Raw genomic sequence first — 23,740 nt, 5'->3', positions numbered from 1 at the left:
CCCAGATTCTTCAGATGAGCTAATAGGGAGACTAGAATTTTGAGCATAATGTTCTGAGTGCAAATGGTGATTGAGAAGCAATGGAAACACAGCGTGCAGGACTGCCTGCCGGGTGCCTGGAGCTGCTCACGCTCATTCCATCATGGCGCCGTTGTGTGACTCTGGCAGTTAAGAAAACAGTCAAGTGAAAATTTATGACCTGCCAAGGTTTCTCTGAGCTTGCATACTTTTAGTTTGCATCCCGAAGTATAGAAGCCCAGACATTTCCCTATGTTTTGCAAACACCGAGGATGCGACATGGCTGTAGATGGGAAAGCTGGTCTCTGGTCCTTGGTCTTATGTGACCCTGTCGTGTGATCCTGGGCAGGTCAAACTTATTTCAAACTTAAATAAATGCAACCTCTCTGGATTTTGATTTCTTGAATTTATGACAAAGGAGGTGCACCAGATGAAGATATGTCTGTACCAGGAGAAGTTTCAACTTTTTAATGAAAATGGGTAGAACATGACCCTTGTTTCAGCTTTTCCCTAGCTAAGTAGAGTTTCAACCTTCATTACAAACATCATGTTTAATATCAGTGATTAACTTGTAAATATTCAACAAATATCCTTGACTATCTGTCATGTGTCAGACACTATGCCAAGCACTGGAGACATGGTGCTGTTTAATGAGACAGATGTGGCTGCTCGTCTGTTACAGGATAATGGGGAAAGAGATAATAATATAAACTAGTGTCCAGGCAAAATATTCTGAGCATGATAAGTTGCAGTGGGGCACTCAACAGGGCTATGATAGGAAGACTGGGGAAGAGAATTTTAGATCAGGTGGATGGAAGGCCCTGAGAAGGCATGGGACCCAAGCAGATGAGCATGTGGAGAGCAGGGGAAGACTGCTCCAGGCAGAAGGAAGAGCAGGAGGGGTGACCCTGCAACACAAAGGTGCTTGGTCTCTTCCCAGAACTGTCAGAAAGCAGTGTAGCTGGAGCACACTGGACAGGGAGCCTGACAGGGAGCCAGGTTCAGGCTTCCTGGATGCGTGGAAGCTGGAGAAGCAGCTGCTGTAGGGGGATGAGAAGCCACAGGGAGCAGGGCCTGTGGGTTGGGAGCCAATGGCAGAGGCAGGTAGGCTGTGGGTTAGGGGTGGGAGCCGGGGCTCTCCTCTGAGGGCTTCTATTTTCTCAGAGACAGATGAGGAGGCCTTGGCATGGTGGAGGCAGTGGCAGAGGGCTGAGCAGAGAGCACAGCCATGAGACAGTCATTCTGGAGGACAGGACAGTCAACTTCCCAGGGAGGCATGGGAGGATGGCGGGCAGGCACAGGTCTCCTGATGGGGGTCTGGAGTTCTGACATGCAGGTACCTGGTTGTGTGGTCTTCTCCAGAAATGTCCCCTTCTTGGGTGATGCATGAGGAAGACCGCGGGCCTGATGGAGGCTTTGTCAGGAGAGTCTGATGGAGGCGCAGGGACGAGGCATGGAGGACAACATAGAGAGGCGCGGGAGGAGGGCTGAAGAGGGTTGTGCCGTGTTGGCGAGGAGTAGCAGGACCTTCAAGTTCATCTCCCAACAAGGCAGTGAAGTCAGGCCCCACAGACCCACATGAAAGAGAAAAGACAGCTGTGTTTGGGTTGATATTTATGTCGGGTGGAAGGAAGTGCAGATGCATCCCTGACCTGGCTCACGGAAGGGTCAGCTGTGAGAATCCCAAGGTTTTTATCATCAGGTCGGAGGAGATTCATGGTGCAGCCCCCAGAGAAATGAAATGATTCTGTAAAGGCTAGGTGACTTGCGTCAGAGTCACGAAGCAAACACAGGAATTCAGTTGTTCTTCCAGTTACTCAATATTTTTCAGTGTTTATTGTATTTGGCTAAGCATGGTTTTAGGTATATCATCTGTTATGAGCTCCCACGACTTGAATAAAAATAAAACGTAAATGACCTCTTACCTAGTCAAAGGGGACTCTGCGACAGAGCCTCTGGGAACAAGAGGTGCATTTCAGGGTTCCCAGAGCTGAATCCATGTTGGGTGCAAGGAGACTAGGCCAGTTGTTTCATCAGATCTGGAAGGTAGTCCTTCCCACTGGCTCGTCGGGAGAAGTTTTAGTGATGCAGCGGTAGGAGGAGGGAAAACGTGGGGGTGGGGAGAGAAAATGTGGGGGGAGAGGGAAAACGTGGGAGGGGAGGGAAAACGTTGGGGGGAGGGAAAACGTGGGGGAGGGAAAACGTGGGAGGGGAGGGAAAACGTGGGGGGGAGGAAAAACGGGGGGGGGAGGGAAGACATGGAGTTGGGAGGGAAAGCCTGGGAGGGGAGGGTATGATATTTATCTTCTCCCACCCCAAGAGTTGTGCCACTGCTGGTACTTATAAAGAATAATATAACCATCTGGGCCAGTTGGTATAGGAGCAAGAAGCTTCTCAGGTCATTGTTATATGAGTATTTGTCTATTTTTCTGTCATGTGTGATACACATAGTAAATACATGAGTGGTAGATTCATGGTATAGTGTATATGGAATTTATATGTGTCTCCATATATGTGTGTGTATATATCTATATATATACATATGTATATTCTCTCTAATGGTACAAAGGTATAAGAAGTCTTCTAGACATCTAAACATTAGTTTTATCTGCAGAGATATTTTAAGTCAAAATCAAAGGGGTAGCCCAGAGAGACAGCATATTCTAAATTAAATGAAGGAAGGAAAGCCCAGAATCAATGTTCATAACAATGACCATGAAATATCGAGGAAAGGTTCAATGATATTCTGCACACATTGTTAACACCAGTAGGCAACTGAGTTATGGTATTAAGGGCGTTGGTGCATAACATGTTACCCTTCTCTTAGAACATATACCTCGTCTTGATGCTGCAGGTGAGCACCCAGATGAGGCACTGTTGTCCTAAAACGATTTCTTAAGGCATGTATCAGCGATTCTCATCCCAGGTATCATGCTCCCAGCCTCTGGTCCAAACAACTAGAAATGAACTGTATTTCAAAAATGTGTTCTAGGCTTGATGTGGTGGCTCACGCTTGTAATCCCAGCACTTTGGGAGGCCGAGGCGGGTGGATCACTCAAGGTCAGGAGTTTGAGACCAGCCTGACCAGCATGGTGAAAGTCCATTTCTACCAAACCAAACCAAACCAAACCAAACAAAAATTAGCTGGGCATGGTGGTGCGTGCCTGTGATCCCAGCTACTCAGGAGGCTGAGATGGGAGAATCGCTTGAACCCAGGAAGCGGAGGTTGCAGTGAGCTGAGATCGTGCCACTGCACTCCCGCCTGGGTGACAGAGTGAGACTCTGTCCTAAAATAAAAATAAAAATAAAAATAAAAATAAGTTCTAGAAGGTAGCTCTGATTCTTAGAAAGTTCTTCCTTACCTTCATCCCAAACTTTGTTTCCTTTGTCTGCTTTTACAAAATCAATTTGCCATGCAATCTATCTGATGGTATATAGTAACGGAGGACTCTTTTGCAAACAGTCTATCTCAGGTTTAATCATTTATGTTCCTCTACTTCTTGGAAGCTCTGTCAGGTTTCTGGGTTAGGTGTTGTGGTCTAATAGAGTTCATGGTTCTTGCAATATGGGTGGGGTGCCTACACGTGGATACGGCAGTTCACAGTCACTGTCAGACAGTGTCTTACTGAGATGTTTTTGTTTTATGGTTTGCCTTTAAGTTATCATTGTCATAATATATTACTTAGGACCTTTAAAAACAGGTCTTTTTTTTTTTTTTTTTTTCTTGAGACAAAGTCTCGCTCTGTCACCCAGGCTGGAGTGCAGTGGTGCAATCCCGGTTTACTGGAACCTCCTTCTCCCAGGTTCAGGCGATTCTCGTGCCTCATCCTCCCAAGTAGCTGGGATTACAGGTGTCCACCCACACGCTCAGCTCATTTTTGTATTTTTAGTAGAGATGGGGTTTCCCCTTGTTGGCCAGGCTGGTCTTGAACCCCTGAACTCAGGTGATCCACCTGCCTCGGCTTCCCAAAGTGCTGGGATTACAGGCGTGAGCCACTGTGCCTGCTCAAAGCACAGATCTCTTAAGTGAAAAATGTTTGCAGCACTTGCTGACTTTGATGCTAATTTCCTTTTTATAAGTTTTATGTTAAGTAATTCTTTTACCTGTCAAATGAAGACATGGAATGTAGAACTGAGAAGAACAGGGATGTGCTCTTTCAGCTTGTGCACTTGACAATGAGCATTTTGAAATCAAGACTGTGAGGCAAAGGGTTCTCTGAGCAGACATCAGTGGTTTCTTTAATTATTCAAGCAATGGCTTCACTCTGGCCAAGTTGTGTATTTGTGGCAGAAAAGAACTTACTGCATTTTCAGTGACAGCATACAAAACAGGTGGCTACTAAAACTAAATTTGTTTTGTGCAACTATTTTGTAAAAAGTACTGACTGGGCAGGGTGGAAGGGGAGCCAGCAGGTGGGGAGGCAACTGTAACTTATGTGTTCGTTAGGACAAATTCCCTTTGGGGCGGCCCTGTGGTCACACTGGCCACAGTAAATGGGGGTGTCCTTTAAATGGAGTTAGCTTTGTAGAAAGTCATTGTTGATTGTGCTTGGTAAGGCCATTCTAATTGCCTTATAATGTTGCCACCTACAGTCATTGAAGTCAACAAGAGAGACATAGTCTTCCTGGTGGATGGCACATCTGCACTGGGACTGGCCAACTTCAATGCCATCCGAGACTTCGTTGCTAAAGTCATCCAGAGGCTGGAAATCGGACAGGATCTTATCCAGGTGGCAGTGGCCCAGTACGCAGACACTGTGAGGCCCGAATTTTATTTCAATACCCATCCCACAAAAAGGGAAGTCATAACCGCTGTGCGGAAAATGAAGCCCCTGGACGGCTCGGCCCTGTACACGGGCTCCGCTCTAGACTTTGTTCGGAACAACCTGTTCACGAGTTCAGCCGGCTACCGGGCTGCCGAGGGGATTCCTAAGCTTTTGGTGCTGATCACAGGTGGTAAGTCCCTAGATGAAATCAGCCAGCCCGCCCAGGAACTGAAGAGAAGCAGCATAATGGCCTTTGCCATCGGGAACAAGGGCGCCGATCAGGCTGAGCTGGAAGAGATTGCTTTCGACTCCTCCCTGGTGTTCATCCCAGCCGAGTTCCGTGCCGCCCCATTGCAAGGCATGCTGCCTGGCTTGCTGGCACCTCTCAGGACCCTCACTGGAACCCCTGAAGGTATGGTGGGGATGGCTTCAGACACACAATGGGGTGGTCTCCAGGCAGGACTTTTGAGAACAAAACGAAATGAAGTGTGTTTGTGTTTAGCTAAGAGACCACAAGTGATGAAAACAGCAGCAACAAACACGATTTATTTCAGGTTCCCTTTTGCACTGGATTGAGGATTGTATGGTTTGAAACGTCATACAATAAAATTTCATTTGATAAGAACCATGTGATTTAAACTGTAGGACCATGGGGCCACCTGTCTTTGAAGCTGCTGGCCGAGGAGGTCACATCTCAGTTCTTACTGCTTGTCAGATCCCTGTGTTCTTCTGTTTCTACTGGTGATTTCTGTCCAGTCTCCTCCCCACCACCAGGATGTAGCTTTCCTTTCCTGAGTTGACCATCTACTTCTAAACAGCCTCAGTCTGAGCTGTTTAGGGCACAGTGTCCTCAGTTTTTAATCCCTCTCTTCTCTCTCATTAAGGGATTACCCTCAATGGGAAAGCATATTGAATGGATAAGTGTGGAGTTCAAACCTAGTGGTTCTTCAAATCCCTCATTTAATATGATTGTTAGTGGAGAGTTATTTTTAAAGATATTATACAGATATATGAGCTAATGAGTTGAAGAAATACAATTCACCATCCTTAATGAAGAGAAGATGAGTATCACAGAATGACGCTTTCCCTTCTTGCAGACTCGATGACTAGAGGATTGGCTGATGCATGACCCATGCTGCCTGGATACATGCTTTCTCTTCACATTCCCTGGTCTTCTAAATCCATCTCTTTCTCTCTTCCAAAAATTTTCTTAAAACTTTTAATCAACACTTTCATAGCCAAAGTTCAACTTAACCTAGGATACAATTAGTTGTGAGGTCTAAATTACAGTAGGGCATCAGGGAAGAAATAAAAAAATAAAATTTTAAAGGCACATGCTAAATGTGTTGGGTCAAATACGCTATTTTGAGAATTATACTTTTTATTCTTGATGTGTATAACTTTGGCCAAGCCTAGCAAATTGTCTCTTTCTATTTTACTGTGTATTTATGGTCCCATCATCTCACTTTGGGGGAATTCCCTTGTTGGATGATTACCTGGCAAGGCTGTGACTTCCTAATAGAAGAGTCCCAGTAGAGAATGACAAACAGGGAAGTCTGAAGAAGACTTCCATATGAGACCAGACTACTTTTGTTTCTTTTTTTTTTAGCCTTAAGGAACTCATGTTTCCAGGTTAGTGAGGGCTAACTGCTTCTGAGCTATGGATGGAAGACCCTCTGTTAGTGGATAGAGGTGAGCCCCAGAGGACCTAGCCAGGCACACTTAAACCTGTCTGGGATGAGTGATGTGGAATGATGCAGCACCTTCATAGAATTCATTTTTAGGGAAGGAGTGTTTTGTTTCAAGGATTCTGATCATTTTTGTTGTTTGTAAACATTCTGACTTTGATGTTGCAGCTCTCTTTGAGCCAATTTGGTTTTGTAAACTCGGCTACCAATATGTCTCACAAACACCAGCCACCACCAGAGGAAAATATGCAGCCATCTGCCATATTTTATAAGACAGGCATGCTTTGCCACACTGACTCTCTCTGTGTTCTAAATGTTGGCATGTGTGCACGTGTTGTAGGCACACATGATAAAACTCTCCGTGGTTGTCTATGTCTCACTTTGTTTTCTGTGCTTCACTGCAGTTCACGCAAACAAAAGGGATATCATCTTCCTTTTGGATGGATCAGCCAACGTTGGAAAAACCAATTTCCCTTATGTGCGCGACTTTGTAATGAACCTAGTTAACAGCCTTGATGTTGGAAATGACAATATTCGTGTTGGTTTAGTGCAATTTAGTGACACTCCTGTAACGGAGTTCTCTTTAAACACATACCAGACCAAGTCAGATATCCTTGGTCACCTGAGGCAGCTGCAGCTCCAGGGAGGTTCTGGTCTGAACACAGGCTCAGCCCTAAGCTACGTCCAGGCCAACCACTTCACGGAAGCTGGCGGCAGCAGGATCCGTGAACACGTGCCGCAGCTCCTGCTTCTGCTCACAGCTGGGCAGTCTGAGGACTCCTATTTGCAAGCTGCCAACGCCTTGACACGCGCGGGCATCCTGACCTTTTGTGTGGGAGCTAACCAGGCGAATAAGGCAGAGCTTGAGCAGATTGCTTTTAACCCAAGCCTGGTGTATCTCATGGATGATTTCAGCTCCCTGCCAGCTTTGCCTCAGCAGCTGATTCAGCCCCTAACCACATATGTTAGTGGAGGTGTGGAGGAAGTACCACTCGCCCAGCCAGGTAAACCTCCCCTGTTGCCGGGAACTCCCTCTTCTTCCTCAGGCACCACCCTGGTGGGTAGTTGGCCAGTCTGAACTCAAGAGCATTGTGGACTGTAGAAAGACAATTGTCTCCCTTCCATTGAAATAGTTTGAATGGGGACTTGAGACACTTTACCAGCAAGGTTGGACTCTGTCTAAAGGGTGTTCACGAAGGAAAGTCTAGAACATCCAGCTTACATTCTGTCCATTTTGCCTCACCCTTGATTCAGAAGGATTTTTTTCCTCTAATGACTGTGAAGATTCTGGAGTTCGAATCCAGAGTTGGGGGTCATGGGGTAGAGAGAGACAGAGAGGGACATTTTTCTTACATGAGTATGCCTTGGGATTATTTAAACATTGAAATTGTTATTTTTACATGATTTTTAAATGTTCAACATCCGCTGTACTAGAAAATTATTTGTTATAAAACAAACAAACAGTGCATCTTCATGCAATGGTAAAATGGTTTCTAGGGGAAGCCTAACTTATTATTATTATTGCAAATTATTATGGTGGTAAGATATAGCTGTATTAGATCTACCAGTCTGCTGACATCACACAGATGAGTGGCAAGACTAAACCCGTTGAAACCTAATCAAAACAGTTCTAAGAGTTGTTTGAACTGAGAATGATATTTACATTACACGTTGTGGCACCATAGGGCCTGTCATCTGTGTTTCCTATTGTCTTATTACAACAGATTGGGAAACACTGACAAAGAGCCTGACCCACACAGCAATAATGGGCACTATTGTGGGTCTTGGCTCGTAACCTCAAATTTAATGATCTGATCATTCAATTACAGCAGATTCATGGCAACCCAGTTATCTTAGAGTGGTTGACTCATATCAACCCCCCCTTTTTTTTCCCTAGAGATTGAGATCAATTTTTTAAGCAAAAGTATATTAAGTGCCATGTTTTCAATACTTTTATTTGTAACAGTTTGAAAACGCTATCTGTTTTCCTGGAGTGATTGCCAGCTGATGTAAGAACAGAACCCGGTGGAGCTTTTCCCTGGCTTGGTTTCTTGAAGAAGCACGATGCTAGATGGGATAGGCTGATCTAGTCACTAGTTTTGCAAATATGCACTGCTTTGAAATAGGACACTTTCAAGACAAGTGGTATGAATTTGGGTTTTCTCTTCTCTTGCTGACACAGTGGTCATCAGATGAGTTATGCTAACTCCCATTGTCAAATGGTGCTGGGCTGAAGTCACTTTGGTGCCTGTTGTGCTCTTGTCCCTCACTGTATCCTAACCTACCTTCATTGCAGAGAGCAAGCGAGACATTCTGTTCCTCTTTGACGGCTCAGCTAATCTTGTGGGCCAGTTCCCTGTTGTCCGTGACTTTCTCTACAAGATTATCGATGAGCTCGATGTGAAGCCAGAAGGGACCCGAATTGCGGTGGCTCAGTACAGCGATGATGTCAAGGTGGAGTCCCGTTTTGATGAGCACCAGAGTAAGCCTGAGATCCTGAATCTCGTGAAGAGAATGAAGATCAAGACGGGCAAAGCCCTCAACCTGGGCTACGCCCTGGACTACGCACAGAGGTACATTTTTGTGAAGTCTGCTGGCAGCCGGATTGAGGATGGAGTGCTTCAGTTCCTGGTGCTGCTGGTCGCAGGAAGGTCATCTGACCGTGTGGACGGGCCAGCAAGTAACCTGAAGCAGAGTGGGGTCGTGCCTTTCATCTTCCAAGCCAAGAATGCGGACCCTGCTGAGTTAGAGCAGATCGTGCTGTCTCCAGCGTTTATCCTGGCTGCGGAGTCGCTTCCCAAGATTGGAGATCTTCAACCACAGATCGTGAATCTCTTAAAATCAGTGCACAATGGAGCGCCAGCACCAGGTACGGTAGAGAAATGCTAGTTGCTTCTGCCACTCGGTTCTCTAATGCATGAGTTGAGGGTAGGCTGCTGGCCACTGGTCCTCAGATAGAAGCCCTCCTTGAGTTTACAGGAAAGGTGGAAAATTAATCGCCTGCTGGTTTCAGCAGGAACAATAGAATATGAGATTTCTTTCCTTACTTTGATTCTCTAGCTGCTCTCGCAGGAGAATCAGGGTGAGTATTTTTAAGGGCATTAGATTATTTCATAGTAAGACATGTTACAAAGATTTAGATATCAGTGGTTAAAATCCTTTTTTAAAAACAGTTTTTACTGTACGCATAATAAAAGCCATATCATATGGTTATATTGTTATCAGTCCTTCATTACATTCATTAAAAATTAAAGGATTAGAAGAGGCAGATAAATTTCCATCATAAACTCTGCATTAAAACCCCCCAACTGCTAATTCACACGGCCATGACTTTTCATTTAACCACTTTCATTCGGTGATGAAAATGCAGTGAAGAGACTAACTTCCCCTATACACCTTTTGATGAAAAGCGGAGACTCCAGAGCCTCTCCTTCGACTACTGGGCCCATTGGCCATTGGCTTGGGATGGTAACTCTGACATCTGGGTTCCATTTCCTCCCATTAACCCACTTGTGACTTAGAGCAACTCACTTGAAACCTCCCATCGATAAAATGCTAGTGGCTGTGCAGGTGCTGCCATCCCATATCTCTCCTCCCATCCCAAGTTTTTTCTTGAATACACCTTTGAAAGCTAACAATACTCTTCAAGCACTGAAAAGTTCAAAAATAAAAGGGGTCCCTATATTGGTGTATTAGTTTTCCATTGCTGTTATAACAAAGTAACACAAATTTAGTGGCTAAAAACAAAACAGGCTGGGCGCGGTGGCTCACACCTGTAATCCCAGCACTCTGGGAGGCTGAGGAGGGCCCTTACCTGAGGTCAGGGGTTGGAGACCAGCCTGACCAACATGGTGAAACCCCATCTCTACCAAAAATACAAAAATTAGCTGGGTGTGGTGGCAGATGCCTATAATCCCAGCTACTCTGGAGGCTGAGGCAGGAGAATCACTTGAACCCAGAAGGCAGAGGTTGCAGTGAGCTGAGATTGCACCACTGCACTCCAGCCTTGGTGACAAGAGCAGAACTCTGTTCACATGCGCCCCCAATACCCCCCCAAAAAAACTTATTATCTGACAGTTTTGAAGGTTGGAAATTGGAAACCAGTGTTGCTAAGCTAAAAACAAGGTGTCAACAGGCTGTGTTCTTTCTGCAGGTTCTAAGGGATTCTCCATCTGCTCACCTTTTCCAGCCTCCAGGGGCTGCCTGCATTCCTTGCCTCCTGGCCCCATCCTCTATCCTCAGTGCCAGCAGTTTGGCACCTTCTCTCCTCTCTGAGCTCTGTTTCCATCCTTACATCTTCTCTCTGACTCTGAGCCTCTTACCCCGTCTTATAAGGACACTTGTGATTGATTCCATTGGGCCCACCTGGCTAATTCCAGGGTCATTCCCCCATCCCCAAATCCTTAACTGAAGCACATCTGCAAAGTCCTTTTTTCAAGTTCAGAGATTTAGACTTGGACATCCTTGGGGTGCTGTTGTACAGCCCACCTCGCTGATATGAAGTTGTTACCACCTTGCTGATACGAAGCCTGTGTGAGTTACCAGGCTGTCCTCCTCCCAGTTTCAGGCGAAAAGGATGTGGTGTTTCTGCTTGACGGCTCTGAGGGCGTCAGGAGCGGCTTCCCTCTGTTGAAAGAGTTCGTCCAGAGAGTGGTGGAGAGCCTGGACGTGGGCCAGGACCGGGTCCGCGTGGCCGTGGTGCAGTACAGCGACCGGACCAGGCCCGAGTTCTACCTGAATTCATATATGAACCAGCAGGACGTTGTCAACGCCGTCCGCCAGCTGACCCTGCTGGGAGGGCCGATCCCCAACACCGGGGCTGCCCTGGAGTTTGTCCTGAGGAACATCCTGGTCAGCTCTGCGGGAAGCAGGATAACAGAAGGCGTGCCCCAGCTGCTGATCGTCCTCACAGCCGAAAGGTCTGGGGATGATGTGCGGAACCCCTCCGTGGTCCTGAAGAGGGGCGGGGCTGTGCCCATCGGCATTGGCATTGGGAACGCTGACATCACAGAGATGCAGACCATCTCCTTCATCCCGGACTTTGCCGTGGCCATTCCCACCTTTCGCCAGCTGGGGACCGTCCAACAGGTCATCTCCGACAGGGTGACGCAGCTCACCCGCGAGGAGCTGAGCAGGCTGCAGCCGGTGTTGCAGCCTCTGCCGCGCCCAGGTACGCAGGGAATTCTTTGCGTCCTCACTCTGTGTCACTGTCTGGGGCTACTTGTCTGGACTGTGGGCCACAAGGTGTTTTCAATTTTGCTTTTCCTGCCGTATGAAGTGAAAACTAAAATTACAGGAAAATTTAGGAACCCGCATGCCCTTTTTGGCCTCGATGGGCAGAAATGGCAGAGGTTCAAGGTGGGAGATGCTAAGATTCATGTTTTAGGGCAAATTAAATTCTCCAAAAGGGACATATATGCAGCTTGGAGTTCAGACTCCCTAACTTTGCATGAAGGCTTCTGTCTGGATATCCGAAGGGAGGGGCCGTCTAACTGATAATGCCTGTTCCATATCAGTCCTGAGTTCCCCTGGTAGGTTTGGTAGCAGCCTTCTGTGAGGCAGGAGGGAGTCTGACTAGAGACACTCTGCAAGCTGGGACATAGACTCTGAAATATTGGTATCTCCGGAGCTAAGGTGTGAAGACGATTTTGACTTTGCTTGGTGCTGAGAAGTAAGTGTCTTAACTGGCAGGAAGACCACCCGGCTCTTATGACCATAGTTTGTTCTATTTCCTTCTTCCCGTTCCCTCTTTGTAGGCCTGGTACAATAAACTAAAAAATGGTGGGAGCCCTGGTGCTGAGAAGGAATGAGGGAAGATATATCCACCTCTCGATGAATGCCCTCCAAGGGCCACTCTCCCGGGGTACTCAGGTGGGGGGGTGCTCACAGTGGCGAAGGAGGCAGATGCGGCCTTGCTCCTTTGTACCCACTCACTCGCCTGCCCTTCCAAGAGGAGAGAAAAGAAGGAAAGGTGGGAAGAGCGGAGGAAAGAGTAAAAGCAAGTGAAAGGAAATCACCGCAGGATACAGTGGGTGATGAGGGTGGTAAGGAGGACTATTTGGGTGCAACTGAGAGGGACTTGGTTTCTCCTCGCTGGTGTCCGGGGCAGAGAGCAGTGTGGCCCACCAGGTTTCTGTGGGATGTTCCTAAGCATTTGTGATCAGATAAATTTGGGCAACAGGGGGATAAACAAAGTGAAAGAGATGTTCTTTCTCCCTAATTAATGTGCTTTGTGTGTCTCCAACACAAGACAGGAAATGCAACATTTCCAAAATGTATCTGTGGCTCTTCGCCCACTCACTCTCCTGTGCTCCAGAATGGCCTCCCTCTTTCCCCCTTCTCCCATTTGGAGGCTTTTCTCACACCTCTCCTGACCCAGCTGGCTCTCAGCTGGTAATCTCGAGCCCCATTTCTCCAAGAAAATGCAAGTAAACCTGAAGAGAGCTGTCCCCGGCCACGTCGTCCCACGGTTCCGTGGGTGGCCTGTCTCCGCTTCCTCTGCTCCCTTTCCTCTCACCTGCTCAGTGGCACCATCTGCAGTTCCCTTTCTTGCTCTTGTGCCACCCTTTCTCCACTGTACTGGATGGTTCCATCCATGATAAAATGCATTGCTTCTTTTCTCATAAACACCCTCTCTGATGTTCTACTTCCCCTGTCAGCAGCACCTGTCTCCTTCTAAAGACTTATCTATACTCTAAAGTTCCTTTCCTCTCAGCCTCTCTGAGCCCACCCTCCTTTGTCATTCATCCTTGCTCCTCCCCCAAGTGCTCCAGTTGAGGTCACTCCATCTGATAAGGTCCCTGCCTCCAGTGAAGCCCAGTGACCGACCCTCAGGTCCCCGAGCAGCACCTGCTGCAGTGCAGGTCCCCTCCTTCCAAAGCACCATCCTCACTAGTCCTGATGCAGCTCTTCCGGTTTCTGCCTCCCTCGGGTTTTTCATCCTTTGCTCCCCTTCTCTCTGACATGGAAACACTGAGACACCCAGGACTCCCACTTCTTGGACTTTTAACAGTGGTGATTGGTGTTAGGATGCCCTGCCTGTGACTCCATGACAAACTGGGCAGTGGTTCATGAACGCTAAGAATTTGGTGGCCGGGCGCGGTGGCTCAAGCCTGTAATCCCAGCACTTTGGGAGGCCGAGGCGGGTGGATCACGAGGTCAGGAGATCGAGACCATCCTGGCTAACATGGTGAAACCCCGTCTCTACTAAAAATACAAAAAACTAGCCGGGCGTGGTGGCGGGCGCCTGTAGTCCCAGCTACTCGGAGGCTGAGGCAGGTTCACGCCATTCTCCTGGGAGCCTCAGCCTCCGAGTGAGCTGGGATCGCGCCACTGCACTCCAGCCTGGGTGACACAGCGTGAGACTCCATCTCAAAAAAAAAAAAAAAAAAAAAAAAAACAAACAAACAAAAAAAAGAATTTGGTGATGATGAAGGTGAAGCCATGCTCACATTTGTTTCGCAGGTGTTGGCGGCAAGAGGGACGTGGTCTTTCTCATCGATGGTTCCCAAAGTGCCGGGCCTGAGTTCCAGCACATCCGCACCCTCATAGAGAGGCTGGTTGACTACCTGGATGTGGGCTTTGACACCACCCGGGTGGCCGTCATCCAGTTCAGTGATGACCCCAAGGTGGAGTTCCTGCTGAACGCCCATTCCAGCAAGGACGAAGTGCAGAACGCGGTGCAGCGGTTGAGGCCCAAGGGAGGGCGGCAGATCAACGTGGGCAGTGCCCTGGAGTATGTGTCCAGGAACATTTTCAAGAGGCCCCTGGGGAGCCGCATCGAAGAGGGCGTCCCGCAGTTCCTGGTCCTCATCTCGTCCGGAAAGTCCGACGATGAGGTGGATGACCCGGCGGTGGAACTCAAGCAGTTTGGCGTGGCCCCTTTGACGATCGCCAGAAACGCAGACCAGGAGGAGCTGGTGAAGATCTCACTGAGCCCCGAATATGTGTTCTCGGTGAACACCTTCAGGGAGCTGCCCAGCTTGGAGCAGAAACTGCTGACGCCCATCACGACCCTGACCTCGGAGCAGATCCAGCAGCTCCTAGCCAGCACTCGCTATCCGCCTCCAGGTGAGATGCAGGTGTCGGAAGTTCCCCTTGGAGTATTTTCCATATGAAAATAACAGGCTCAGAGGCCATGGTACTCAAAATAAATTAAATTAAAATAAAGGTTGTGTGCCCTTACCTTTATGGTTTTTTACTTTGTGACAGGGTCTGGCTCTGTTGCCCAGGCTGGAGTGCAGTGGCATGATCATAACTCATTGCAACCTCTGCCTTCTGGGCTCAAGTCAACCTCCCACTTCAACCTCCTGAGTAGCTAGGACTACAGGTGCATACCACCACGCCGGGCTAAGTTTTGTATTTTTTGTGGAGACGGGATTTTGCCATGTTGGCCAGGCTGGTCTCGAGTCCCTGAGCTCAAGTGATCCACCTGCTGTGGCCTCCCAAAGTGTTGGGATTACAGGCGTGAGCCACTGCGCCCGGCACCGTTATGTTCTTCATGCCCACCAGCCAGCCCCCACCTGTGATTGAGCAGGTTGGGTCTATCGCTCACGGAATCCAGGGAGAATGCATACTGTGGCGAAGCATGGGACATCTCCATAGGAGGGTGGCGGGAAGGACTGGGGGGACTTGAGCTGGTGGCAGGTCATTTTGTGGAAGGCTTAAAGAAATGGAACTTTGGCCTGGATTGGATGTTGTCAAGATGCGGAGGTGATTATGTAGCTGTATCTTAAGTCTTATCTAGAAGCAGGATGGCCCTGGTATAGATTGAGAAGAGCAGTCACTCTTATTAACCAGGATAGGGGGTGTTTTTGTCCTTTTTGTGGTTTGCACCATGTTTTTCTTTTTGTCTGTGTTCAGATAGGGTTACAATGTGTTCTCTTTTTCATCTTGCCCCGTCATGATCACACAGTGGACTTGTCTGTTGTGGGGGTTCTGTGAGATCATGTGTGCTCTACAGAAGAACCCCAAGGCCGTGTGTGCTGGACCAGCTCCCCAATGCGGGGCTGATTCTCTCTTTCTTAGAATAAACAGCTCCATCACAGGAGCTGCTCAGCTTCCACTGTGCTGCATTTACACTGTAAATAGACCAATTGTGTATGAGGCAAAGGGCAGGTTGGAATGCGTGGAGTGGCAACATAGAAGTGTAATAAAATGGCATCTGAGGAGTACCTAAAATTCTAACTAACAGGAAAATGTGGCTCATCTTTCTCAGGATCTTTTGATTAATTTTATTGTTGAAAAGGCACTAGGCTGGGTGTGGTGGCTCATGGCTGTAATCCCAGCACTTTGGGAGGCTGAGGCGGGCTGTTCACGAGGCCAGGAGTTCGAGACCAGCCTGGCCAGTATGGTGAAACCCCATCTCGACGCGAAATACAAAAATTAGCTGGGCATGGTGGCACACACCTCTAGTCCCAGCTACTTGGGAGGCTGAGGCAGAAGAATCCCTTGAACCTGGGAGGTGGAGGTTGCAGTGAGCCGAGATCACACCACTGTACTCCAGCCTGGGCGACAGAGTGAGACTCTGTCTCAAAAAAATAATATTAAAAAAATGCACTAATGTAAAGAAAATTAGTCAGGGTGGGTGGGGGAAGCTGGGCACGGTGGCTCATGCCTATAATTCCAGCACTTTGGGAGGCTGAGGCAGGAGGATCACTTGGGTCCAGGAGTTCAAGACCAGCCTGGGAAACATAGTGAGACCCCCCATCTCAAAAAATAACAAAAAAAAATTTTTTAATGAAATTTTTAAAATAAAGGCATGGGCATGGTGGTGCATGTCTGTAGTTCCAGCTACTTGGAGGATAAGGAGGGAGGATCACCTGAGTCTGGGAGGTCAAGGCTGCAGTGAGCTGTGATTGTGCAACTGCACTCCAGCCTGGGGGATAGAAAGAGGCCTTGTCTCAGAAAAAAAAAAAAAAAAAAAAAAAAAAAAGGAAAGAAAAGGAAATAGAAGGAATAATAGCGAAAAATAAAAACTTTGTATAGATGCTAAAGATGTGTGAGCAAAAAGGAAATACGAGGACGCAAATGCCTGGGGAGCATAAATGTGACCCCTTGGATATGGCACTGTGTTATATGTGCCCTGCTCCCATGGGCTGAGCCTGGGCAGCACGCTGGGCTGGTGTTGGGCTCCTCAGGGATCTCGCTTGCTAAGTGATAGCTTTGGACAAGGCAAGAACCTATGGCTTCAGCTGTTTCTCTTCTTGTGCAACAAAGATGTAGACCCCAGTGTCCTTGGTCTCTTCTGGTAGCAACAGTTCATGATTCTGTAGATTATGGTAGCCCAGGATTGATTTCTAAAAGCTGCTTACATTTTAGAAATCAGTAGTAACCCAGACCACAATGCCAAAATTTAAATAGAGTAAATTCAGAAAGACACATTTTGGATAACTTCAAATATTTCAAGAAGCAGAAATTGCTTTGGTGTAAAGGGTCCAATTTTTAACAGCTAATTTCGAAAAGCCCAAGATACAAACAATACATGCATCTTGGGATATAATTTTAAGGTTGATTAAGATTATGGTGCAAGGTGCACACCAAACACAGGCGAGGGTTACTTACACACTGAACGTTTCCCTTTTTCTTCTTTGATCTGTAGCAGTTGAGAGTGATGCTGCAGACATCGTCTTTCTGATCGACAGCTCTGAGGGCGTTAGGCCAGATGGCTTTGCACATATTCGAGACTTTGTTAGCAGGATTGTTCGAAGACTCAACATTGGCCCCAGTAAAGTGAGAGTTGGGGTTGTGCAGTTCAGCAACGATGTCTTCCCAGAATTCTACCTGAAGACCTACAGATCCCAGGCCCCGGTGCTGGACGCCATACGGCGCCTGAGGCTCAGAGGGGGGTCCCCACTGAACACTGGCAGGGCTCTCGAATTTGTGGCAAGAAACCTCTTTGTTAAGTCTGCGGGGAGTCGCATAGAAGATGGGGTGCCCCAACACCTGGTCCTGGTCCTGGGTGGAAAATCCCAAGATGACGTGTCCAGGTTTGCCCAGGTGATCCGTTCCTCGGGGATTGTGAGTTTAGGAGTAGGAGACCGGAATATCGACAGAGCAGAGCTGCAGACCATCACCAATGACCCCAGACTGGTCTTCACAGTGCGAGAGTTCAGAGAGCTTCCCAACATAGAAGAAAGAATCATGAACTCATTTGGACCCTCTGCGGCCACTCCTGCACCTCCCGGGGTTGCCACCCCTTCTCCTTCACGGCCAGGTACATGCTGTGTGACCCATGACTGCAGAATGTGACATCAACATTTTTTTTTAATTAAAAAATTTCAGTAGTCATTTTTAAATAATTTTCTTCTCTCTGGGTTGTTTCTGCAGATAATATTAGAAATTAAATACTGGAAAAGTAGTTCCATTGAAATTGCAGAAGGAGGCATATTATTGATCTTCCATCACTCCTGAGACTAATCATAGCCCCATTGAAAGGTTCTGTAGTGTTGCACTGAGTTAATTATAAACTCATTGGGTCTCAGCATAGGATGGCATCTTTGAAATCAGCCAGTGCATGCCCCACTGAACATGACTTTGAAGTTGGCCCATGCCCAGTGGCCAGATGCCCACCATAGTCTGGGTTCCCTCATTCCTTGTCCTGGTGGGACCATCAGGGAGTACCTCCCTGGAAGACTTGCAGCCGTCCACCTCAGCTTCTACCCTGTGCTCCTGGTTCTCACCTTTGGGGCTGCAAGAGCAAAGTGGATCTCTCCACCAGCCCATATTTTTCTTTGCCCCTCCTCCAGGCAATTGCCGTGTAGACATCTGAAGCAAACCATTAGGGTTGGTTCTTCAAGGGGGAGCCATATGCCTGTTTCCCTAGCTCACCGCTCCCCATCAGACTGCCCATGGCACATCTCACATCCCTCATACTGTCTCTCATACTTCCTCCTCTCCACTCCAGTCTTAATTGCTTGATTATAATCAAGAGATTACCCTCGACATCACTGATATTCAGTCAGCTCCCAAAAAACTCTTAGACCATCCTCCAAGGTTTAATGGGATCTCTTCCTATTTTCCAATCTATTTCTCCCAGTCCTTCCTTGCCTTGCCCCTAATACACCTCTCTTCACTTCCAGGCACCGTTTAAAATTCTTGACCACAAAGGAAGCTTAAAATTCTTGACCACAAAGGAAGCTTCTAGTGGCATTTCCTAAAACACTTGAGATCACAGATGTCAAAGCCAGGTCCCTATTGAATTCTTGTCACAATGACATTTTGCACGGGATAACTGAAGTTCTCTGTCACTGAGTTTTCACAGAGTGTGACATCAAATAATTTTTCTCCTTTCCTTTTTTAGAGGATTTATCATTCATCTTCTTATATTTAGCATGTTTGGGAGCTGCAAATTCAGGAACTACAGACTAGAGAGGCATGGATTTGAGTTAAGGTTTCACTGTGAATAAATTATTAGGAATGTTTTATTTCAGTTATTTAATTTTACCTTTGGATCTGGAGACCCAATCTCTTCTTATTTTCACTTTAATCACTTCTAGAGAAGAAGAAAGCAGACATTGTGTTCCTGTTGGATGGTTCCATCAACTTCAGAAGGGACAGTTTCCAGGAAGTGCTTCGTTTTGTGTCTGAAATTGTGGACACAGTTTATGAAGATGGTGACTCCATCCAAGTGGGGCTGGTCCAGTACAACTCTGACCCCACTGACGAATTCTTCCTGAAGGACTTCTCCACCAAGAGGCAGATTATCGACGCCATCAACAAAGTGGTCTACAAAGGGGGAAGACATGCCAACACCAAGGTGGGCCTTGAGCACCTGCGGGTGAACCACTTTGTGCCTGAGGCAGGCAGCCGCCTGGACCAGCGGGTCCCTCAGATTGCCTTTGTGATCACGGGAGGAAAGTCGGTGGAAGATGCACAGGACGTGAGCCTGGCCCTCACCCAGAGAGGGGTCAAAGTATTTGCAGTTGGAGTGAGGAATATCGACTCGGAGGAGGTCGGAAAGATAGCATCCAACAGCGCCACGGCATTCCGTGTGGGCAACGTCCAGGAGCTGTCCGAACTGAGCGAGCAAGTTTTAGAAACTTTGCATGATGCGATGCATGAAACCCTGTGCCCTGGTGTGACTGACGTTGCCAAAGGTAACTCCCATTATATGCATATTTTCTATCCTTTCCTATTGATGTTTGTGCCTCTTTAGCTGTCTGCTCCCTGGCGCTGACTTCTGGAGTCCTTAGTCATTTGTTTGCCTCATACATTTACTTATACCTAATGGGACTGGTCCTGACACCCACCTCACCACTACCTAGGGTGTTCTTCCAAGATAAGAATAGAAGTCTATTGTATTTTGCTTTTGTAAGATTTACTTTTCTCCCCTATTTTTTAGTCCTTCAAACAATTCAGATTTATTGATTCCTGTTTCTATTTATAGATTTATTAGATCAAGTATTTGAGATCAGAGTATTTGATTTTCAAGTGCTTTTAATTTAAAGCACAACCTTGGGATGCATCTAAACACTGATGGTGTATTGTTACTCCAAAGTTAATTAACAATACCGAAAAAGTCAACTTTAAAAAATAGCTTATCATTTGGCACCTAACAGCCACCCTCACTTCTGTCTGTGAGAGGAGTGGATTGAATTGCTTCTCAAAGCTCACACACACAGGATCTCATTTTGCACTTGAGTGCGATGCCCTGGTCCTCTGCCTGGGTTGTCCCTGTTGCTGGTATAAGTAGAGTTCATCTCCTCAGCCCCAGCTGAGAACTCATCACTTGCATTTCTCCTTTCCAGCTTGTAATCTGGATGTGATTCTGGGGTTTGATGGTTCTAGAGACCAGAATGTATTTGTGGCCCAGAAAGGCTTAGAGTCCAAGGTGGATGCCATCTTGAACAGAATCAGCCAGATGCACAGGGTCAGCTGCAGCGGTGGCCGCTCGCCCACTGTGCGTGTGTCAGTGGTGGCCAACACGCCCTCGGGCCCGGTGGAGGCCTTTGACTTTGATGAGTACCAGCCAGAGATGCTCGAGAAGTTCCGGAACATGCGCAGCCAGCACCCCTATGTCCTCACGGCGGACACGCTGAAAGTCTATCAGAACAAGTTCAGACAGTCCTCACCGGACAGTGTGAAGGTCTGTGGGGCCCCTTGGTTTGGGTGCTCCCTGGGCAATTTCCAGATTTTTACTGGAAAGGAGGAAGCCCCTTCCCCCAAGTTAAATCCTCTTCATGTTTAACTGGATTGTTAGTGCCTATATGGAAAATTCCTTACTTATTAACTGATCTAATGTCATGTACTATCTTCCTCATTTTGGTAGTCTTACTCAAGCTCTAAAAAGATCCTGGAAATCAGTAGTTTAACTTGAATGAGTTGAATTTGTGATTGATTTATGTTTAATTATAGTCCAGTGAGGTATGTTCTCCACTTCCATTTCTCTGTGTGTATGTGTGCATGCATGCATGTGTGTACATATATGCATATATATTGTGTAGACACACACACTATGTGAGTTTGCTAGGGATCATCATGAAGTACTACAGCCTGGCTTGCTTTTGCAACAGACATCTATTTTCCCACAGTCTTGGAGGCTTGACATCCTCGAGATGTTGGCAGGGCTGTTTCTCCTGAGTCCTCTCTGCTTGGCTTGTAGGCAGGGGTCTTCTCCCTGTGTCTCCACATGGCCTTCTCTCTGTGCATGTCTGTGTCCTAATCTTCTCTTCTAAAATGACATCAGTCATACTAGATTAGGGTCCACTCTAATGACCTCATTAACCTTAATTACCTCTTTAAAGACCCTATCTCCAAATACAGTACCATTCTTATGGTACTGGGGGTTAGGACTTAACATACAAATTTTGAGGGGACACAATTTAGCCCATGACACATGCACAAACACACATGCATGCACCCCCACACATGCACTCCTACACATGCATGCACACACATGCACCCATGCACCCACACATGCACACACACATGCATGCATACACATGCACACACAATGCACCCACACACAGGCACACATATGCACCCACACATATGCACACACATGCATGCACACACACACATTATTTGCAGAAACTACATCTTAGAAATATGAGAATGAGATAAATTGCTTTTATTGTCATTGCTGCTTGTCTTTTTAAAAAATAAATTAAGCACTCAAATATACTTCTCCATTTTAAGTGTAATATCAAAGGCCTGTGAACATGGGTAATCATTCCTCAACTTGGGCCCTCAGTTTCCTTAAGTGTAAAACGAAGGGTTTGAGACAGCTGATCTCTCGGTTTTCTATCAGCAGTCTGCAATAGTCAGCAGTTTTCTATCAGCAGTCCTTTTTCGTTTGCATGGGGTTTGACAGCTCTCTTATCTTCAGGTGGTCATTCATTTTACTGATGGAGCAGATGGAGATCTGGCTGATTTACACAGAGCATCTGAGGACCTCCGCCAAGAAGGTAGGTGCCAAGGCTTTTAAAGATGAGAAGTTAACCCCTGTGAGGCAAGGTGTGCTGCTCTGATGGAGAGAACCTCTCTGCTAAGGCAGTGCCCCGAGGGAGCAGCGCGTCTTGGGAGACTCTTCTTCCCAGCATCATGGCCCTTCATCACGCGCTTGGAGCTGTGGGATGGAGCTAACAAAAATTCCTTCTGTACTCAGACAGCTTTACTGCTGTGTTGTGGCTGTTCAGGTGATAGAATGTTCGGAAAGCATGATGTGTTTGCAAACGCTCTTGAAATGTTGATTCATTTATCTTCATCATATAAACTAGGAATTAATTACTAACAAAAATACATTGCTCTATTTTTGGTTTGCAGTTATCACAGTTCAACATTTAATAACAATATACCTAAATAATACAAAGAAAATAATGTAAGCAATGATGTACCAAACATAAGGTGACCGGAAAGCAGCCACGCCTGTTACCAGATGTGATACTTGACTGTTCGCTTGCTTTGGTATTTGGCAGCACTGACTATCAGAAAGTGGATGCCATTACAGAGGCGCAGTTTATCCTAAGAACGTTCTATTTATTAGCTTACTTTTCCCAAGCAATGGAGATGAGGCTGCTATTATCTGATTTTGGAGGTGTTAGTATTTCAGTTCTTCCCACAGCATACTCGTATTACAGAGGGCCTGAGTTTGAGAACTCATGCATGAATATACTTCATGGATGCCACTTCCTATAGTTTTGGTAATAGGTTTAGTTCTTGACATACTGGAAACAATTATTCAGCAGAGTCCAAAGTTTCAGTATTTCAACTATTCAGAGTAGCCAATTAACTTGATTACATATATTCAAGTTAGAAGCTAAATTGTACACTGAAGTTTTCTTTAAAAATGTAGTCAGGAAAAAGGACATTGCAGTTCCCACCAGCCTAGGTGAGCCGTATTATATTAAATGTGTCTTTCTTTGCAGGTGTCCGCGCTTTGATCCTGGTGGGCCTTGAACGAGTGGCCAACTTGGAGCGGCTAATGCATCTGGAATTTGGGCGAGGGTTCATGTATGACAGGCCCCTGAGGCTTAACTTGCTGGACTTGGATTATGAACTAGCGGAGCAACTTGTGAGTTTTTTATGTCTTTATACACAAACCAGTTTAGATACCACACCTTTTGGCATTTCAAGAGAATGAAGTTAATTATTACCAGGCGAATGGGGGAGGGGTGCCTGGTGGATAACTAAATTTATTTAATTCACTTGGGAACTGCCTTGTTGCCATAACATGTGTGAATCTGGAAGTGGAGATAGCAAATCGCTGGAAATCCAGCGAGCTGGAAGGGGGTCCTAGGCACGCTGTGGTTGTGGCCTTAGCATTTTCTTTGCTCCCTTAGCAACGGCCTGTTTTAACACCGTCGCTGGAATGCAAACCATCGAGATGGCCATCCTCAAACAGGAAACTGTGTCAAGAACATCTGAAATCTTGCATGATAAAAACAAGAACATGCAGGAAAAGGAAGGCTGTTTCTGGGTGGAGAAGTGCTTTAATTGTCTTCTCTAGTTTCCCTCTGTGTCAATGAAGCTCCCTCCGAGGCTTCTAATTCTGCCCAGGGCCAGCCTCTCTCAGCTGGAAGTGTGACCTCCTGGGTTTAGACTGAGGAGATGTGGGGCTGAGCTGCGAACTCAGAGGCTCTTTTTTCTTTTTTTTTTTTTTTTTTTTTTGAGGTGGAGTCTCGCTCTGTCGCCCAAGCTGGAGTGCAGTGGTGCAATCTCGGCTCACTGCAAGCTCTGCCTCCTGGGTTCACGCCATTCTCCTGCCTCAGCCTCCTGAGTAGCTGGGACTATAGGCGCCCACCACCACGCCCGGCTAATTTTTTGTAT

General features: G+C 46.8%; 1 protein-coding gene across 8 annotated transcripts in view; it reads left to right on the top strand.

Moving 5' to 3' along the window:
* COL6A3 (collagen type VI alpha 3 chain) overlaps positions 1-23,740 on the top strand; it is a 91,869-nt gene that overhangs the window by 29,438 nt on the left and 38,691 nt on the right. For 4 of the 8 annotated variants that reach the window (XM_031651633.1, XM_031651632.1, XM_031651629.1 and 1 more), the window contains 10 exons: positions 4,612-5,196; positions 6,877-7,476; positions 8,769-9,341; positions 11,034-11,642; positions 13,937-14,542; positions 17,073-17,687; positions 18,970-19,569; positions 20,221-20,558; positions 21,801-21,879; positions 22,840-22,985. In XM_031651633.1, coding sequence (XP_031507493.1) covers positions 4,612-5,196; positions 6,877-7,476; positions 8,769-9,341; positions 11,034-11,642; positions 13,937-14,542; positions 17,073-17,687; positions 18,970-19,569; positions 20,221-20,558; positions 21,801-21,879; positions 22,840-22,985 — 4,751 coding nt within the window. Of the gene's footprint in view, positions 1-4,611; positions 5,197-6,876; positions 7,477-8,768; positions 9,342-11,033; positions 11,643-13,936; positions 14,657-17,072; positions 17,688-18,969; positions 19,570-20,220; positions 20,559-21,800; positions 21,880-22,839; positions 22,986-23,740 lie in introns of those variants that run through there. The other 4 variants (XM_031651634.1, XM_031651631.1, XM_031651628.1 and 1 more) reach the window with 3 other exon arrangements.

The sequence above is a fragment of the Papio anubis genome, chromosome 10, assembly GCF_008728515.1.
Source record: "Papio anubis isolate 15944 chromosome 10, Panubis1.0, whole genome shotgun sequence".
NCBI classification, from domain to species: domain Eukaryota; kingdom Metazoa; phylum Chordata; class Mammalia; order Primates; family Cercopithecidae; genus Papio; species Papio anubis.
Note: the sequence above shows the minus strand (reverse complement) of the source record. Positions and strands in the feature narration are given on the sequence as shown.